This window comes from Cucurbita pepo, chromosome LG09 (genome assembly GCF_002806865.2).
Source record: "Cucurbita pepo subsp. pepo cultivar mu-cu-16 chromosome LG09, ASM280686v2, whole genome shotgun sequence".
In the NCBI taxonomy this organism is placed as follows: domain Eukaryota; kingdom Viridiplantae; phylum Streptophyta; class Magnoliopsida; order Cucurbitales; family Cucurbitaceae; genus Cucurbita; species Cucurbita pepo.
In genome coordinates, this window is record NC_036646.1 from 391,696 (window position 1) to 395,871 (window position 4,176).

The window sequence follows — 4,176 nt, forward strand, 5'->3', positions numbered from 1 at the left end:
AGAACATAACAAACTCACTGTACTTATGCTCCCTTGATATTGTGCCATTATAAATTCAGGACCCAGTTTTTTTAATAGTGTTCTTAACATTTTGTTTTTCATAATGTTCTTAACATTTTGTTTCTATAAATAATATGTTAATGAATATTATTATAAGTAATATGTTATATGCTTTACTTTTAGGTATTCAAAATTGTACGAATGAGTATGAAAAGTTAATTATTTTATATTTTAAAAATTAAATATAGTTAATTTATTTCACTTATTCTACCATAATTGAAACTAAATTTAAATAATGGATTCTTTTTTTTAAAAAAAATATCATATTTAAAAAACAACGAAGAAAATAAAAGAAAGAGAAAAAGAAAAGGTAAAGAACCGAAAAATAAAAAAAAAACAAATAAGTGGAGGAAGAAAAAAAAAACAAAAATAATAAAATGATGATTTCAATGAATTAATTCCCCTCCTTAAAATATAACTTTTATAAATCCACGTCATTTTCCTCCTCAAAATCCGATATTCGTTTCGTATATAATATTGAAAACTACCCATATTTAGGCCTGGGTAAATTTCCGTGTTTGAGACGGTAAAATTAAAGATTGTGTAGAACTTTCGAGAGCGTAAATCAAATAAAATTACTGCGGACCATTTGCGCGAAGCTGAGAAAAAGATAAGATTTGATGGGTGGTACAAATTCGAGCGTGTAGGTCCCAATAAAAATATCTTCCACAAAACCACTTTTTAAAGCCACCGAGGCATCAATCGACACGTGTCTTCCCATTGATAAGGGAACTCTTTTTCATTCCCCACATAACGGTTCCCTTCTTTCCCTCCAACCTTCAAGCCACACTCCTCTACCTGCCGCCGCACCAAATACCCCGCTTTGACTCTTAAAAATCAATGCTATCAGAACACGTGTCATCTTTCTGTTGCTTACACGTTTTGTAACTAAACATACACCCGCCGCAGCCGATCATTTCAAAGTATCTCCACGGAAAATATCAATGGTACTGGCAACTGCAAACTGCCGTTCTCGAACCTCGTGCTCGGGCTAAACCTGGCTGTATATTCCGAATTGGATCCGTACAAATGGCGTTACCGTTCAACGCTGCTCCGACGTCGTCGAGGGAGGATCTTTCGAAGAGAGCTCGGAAACCTTACACCATCACCAAGTGCAGAGAGAGCTGGACTGAGCCTGAGCACGATAAGTTCCTCGAAGCTATTCAACTGTATAATCTTCTATTTCTTTTCGAGCTTCTTTGTTCTTGTTTTTCCTGCTGTTCTCTCTTCTGTTCGACTGGAGTTTCTTTGAATTTTTGTTAGTAAATAAGAGTTTCTTCGAATTCTCTGTTCTTGTTTTTCCTGATTTAAGGCTTCTGGATTCATGAGCGGAGGCATTGCGCTTGTTTTCTCGAAGTGATTTTGGAGTATTTGACTGTTTTAGGTTTGATCGAGACTGGAAGAAGATTGAGGCGTTTGTTGGATCCAAGACTGTCATTCAGGTAATGTAAGACACTTGTCTCACGTTCACCTTTTGTTTGTACGGATCTAATGAACAAATCTGAGAATGTTTTCAATCTTTCAATAGTGTTTCTAAGATTTCTATAGATAAGATCTGGAAATTGGAACTTTATTGCATAATTTAGAGTCGAGTTTAATGCTAAATGTATGAAAATTTTAAGATTATGAAGTAAATTTGTATGTCTTGTTCTGTTTCGTTAGAAACCTGTAGATCTTGAAGTGGTGTAAATAAGATGATGGTTTGTTACAGATACGTAGTCATGCTCAGAAGTACTTCCTGAAGGTTGAGAAGAGCGGGACAGGTGAACACTTGCCTCCTCCTCGACCTAAGAGGAAAGCTGCTCATCCATATCCTCAAAAAGCTTCAAAAATCGGTCAGAAAAACTTCAACCTCCGGTTTTTCTTTTGAAAAGTTAAGTAAATTTTGCTAATGGCTTCTCATTATGATCTCAGATCTTGCACTCGTGTCACGGCCATTACAGCCATCATCTGTTGAACCGGAATGCATTACAAAGCCAGATTCCTCTTCGGTTCCTGTGAGTTTTGTTTCTGCTGCTGCCATGCCTTCCAGGGCGGATCATTCTATCCACACTGCCAATTTCTCTCAAGCTGCAAGAGGTTTGAATTGCCATATCACAACTGAGCCTGAAGTCTCTGAACATGATCTTAATGTTTTTTCTTCTTCTTGGTTTTGTTTAGTTTTCCATTTGTTTTGGATGCTTTGATTGCTTTAGATCATTCCTTTCTATTTTATGTTTGCAGGGGAAGTTAAACAAAATAACTGTAGCATTACAAGAACACGTTTTCCAACTAAATCATCAAGCATCGAGGGAAATAACAACCTTCCGTTGAGAGGTAAAGTACCATTAAATTTCCTGAGCAGTAGATGTATAGATAATTGTCCTTAAGAGGCTGCTTTGTTTACCATTACTTATTACTGGCTGTTGTTTATATGCAGTTCTGCCAGATTTTGGTCAGGTTTATAACTTCATTGGCAGCGTGTTCGACCCAAAAGCCATAGATCATTTGCAGAGGCTAAACAAGATGGACCAAATAGACGTCGAAACCGTATGTTCTTCGTCCCAATTTCATTGGTTCCACTATGAAATACCATTGATTGGCTTCACAATAGCTTTACTTCCATCTGAAATTCAGCCCATTTACTAGTTTGGTAGTTCATATAATGTTCTACCTAACACTATAGTAATATGCTTCAATCGAAATAAATCCTCCGTCGACTAATTTAGGGAATGATTATGAGTTTATAATCAATGAATACTCTCTCAATATTGGTGTGAGGCCTTTTGGAGAATCCCAAATCAAAGCCACGAGAACTCATGCTCGAAGTAGACAATATCATACTATTGTGGAGAGTAGTGTTCATCTAACACATTAATAGTAAATATCTGATACCCTTATCCCCCTCTCCAGGTGCTTTTGCTGATGAGAAACTTGGCTATTAATCTGTCCAGCCCTGATTTCGAGGATCATGTGAGTATTTACTTCTCTGTCTTCTATACCAAAACTCTGTTGTTCCTGAGGCAGAGAATTTTGTTAACTGTTCAACCTCGAATCCACGACCCCATTTCAGAATTTTGTTGACTGTTCATATTGAATTTTGCTCGAACAAACGGAATAATTTTTTTTTTTTGAAACATGAGACGACTGAAGGAAATTTAGCATTTTTTTTTTAAAATTATGATTGTTTTGATTACATGTTATCTATTATGCAGAAAAGGGTACTATCATCATATGATGCGTTCATGGAACATGGGTAGTAATAAAAACAAAGCTGGAGAGTTCCCCTGTTCATGGAACATCGGCTTGTAATTCTGTTGAATATTTTCGCCCACTGGCCACTATCACTTGTAGAGCAAGAGGGAAGTGGAGGAATTGATAGCCATTCTGCATACCTCTCTACTTCCTGCTTTCCGAGCATATGTATAGTTCTAAGTTTTGACATAGAAACCATGGTGTATCCACCCCAATAATAAGTGGATCGTCTTTTCCTACAATTCGAGAAAATGGAAATGCATATTATAATAGCTCAAACCTACCGTTAGTAGATATTGTCTTCACGTTTTTAAAGATGTGTCTACTATGAATCTGATACCACTTGTAACAATAGCTCAAACCTATCGTTGATAGGTATTGTCCGCTTTGACCTGTCACGTATCGTCATCAGTCTCACAGTTTTTTAAATGCATCTACTAAGAGCGGTTTCCATACATTGTGTAATAAATGTTTTGTTTTTCTCTCCACCCGATATAGAATCTCACAATAGGAAGAGGAAGCTCGAAGGCAACCCCTCCTCATCCTCCCATAAGATTATAGTCCAATTTAATTTTGTTTGTGTTTAAGAATATTTAGCCACGTATAATATTTGATATTTTATTATAGGTAAATATCTAGATATTTACTATAATAATAGGTATCTTGTTATTTACATTTATTACTTTTGTATATATTTCTTGTAATTTATTTGAGTATTTACGCACGTATAGAATCATCTGTTAAACATTTTCAGAGTTAAAATTGAAATAATAATTAATTTATGATTTTAGTTGATATAACCCAATTTTGATTTTTTTTTTCTTAATAATAATCTAATCAATATTTTATTATTTTTAATTTGGGCGCTGAATCAAAAAGTAT

The 4,176-nt window shown here is 35.2% G+C and overlaps 1 protein-coding gene across 1 annotated transcript; it reads left to right on the forward strand.

Moving 5' to 3' along the window:
• The first annotated feature begins 1,006 nt into the window (after positions 1-1,006).
• On the forward strand, positions 1,007-3,609 carry LOC111801555 (protein REVEILLE 6-like). The gene is made up of 8 exons (XM_023685584.1): positions 1,007-1,229; positions 1,445-1,502; positions 1,772-1,895; positions 1,975-2,139; positions 2,284-2,376; positions 2,480-2,589; positions 2,953-3,012; positions 3,255-3,609. Exons 1-8 carry the CDS (start codon positions 1,090-1,092, stop codon positions 3,297-3,299), a joined length of 795 nt encoding a protein of 264 aa, XP_023541352.1. The 5' UTR covers positions 1,007-1,089; the 3' UTR covers positions 3,300-3,609.
• The last annotated feature ends 567 nt before the right edge of the window (positions 3,610-4,176 follow it).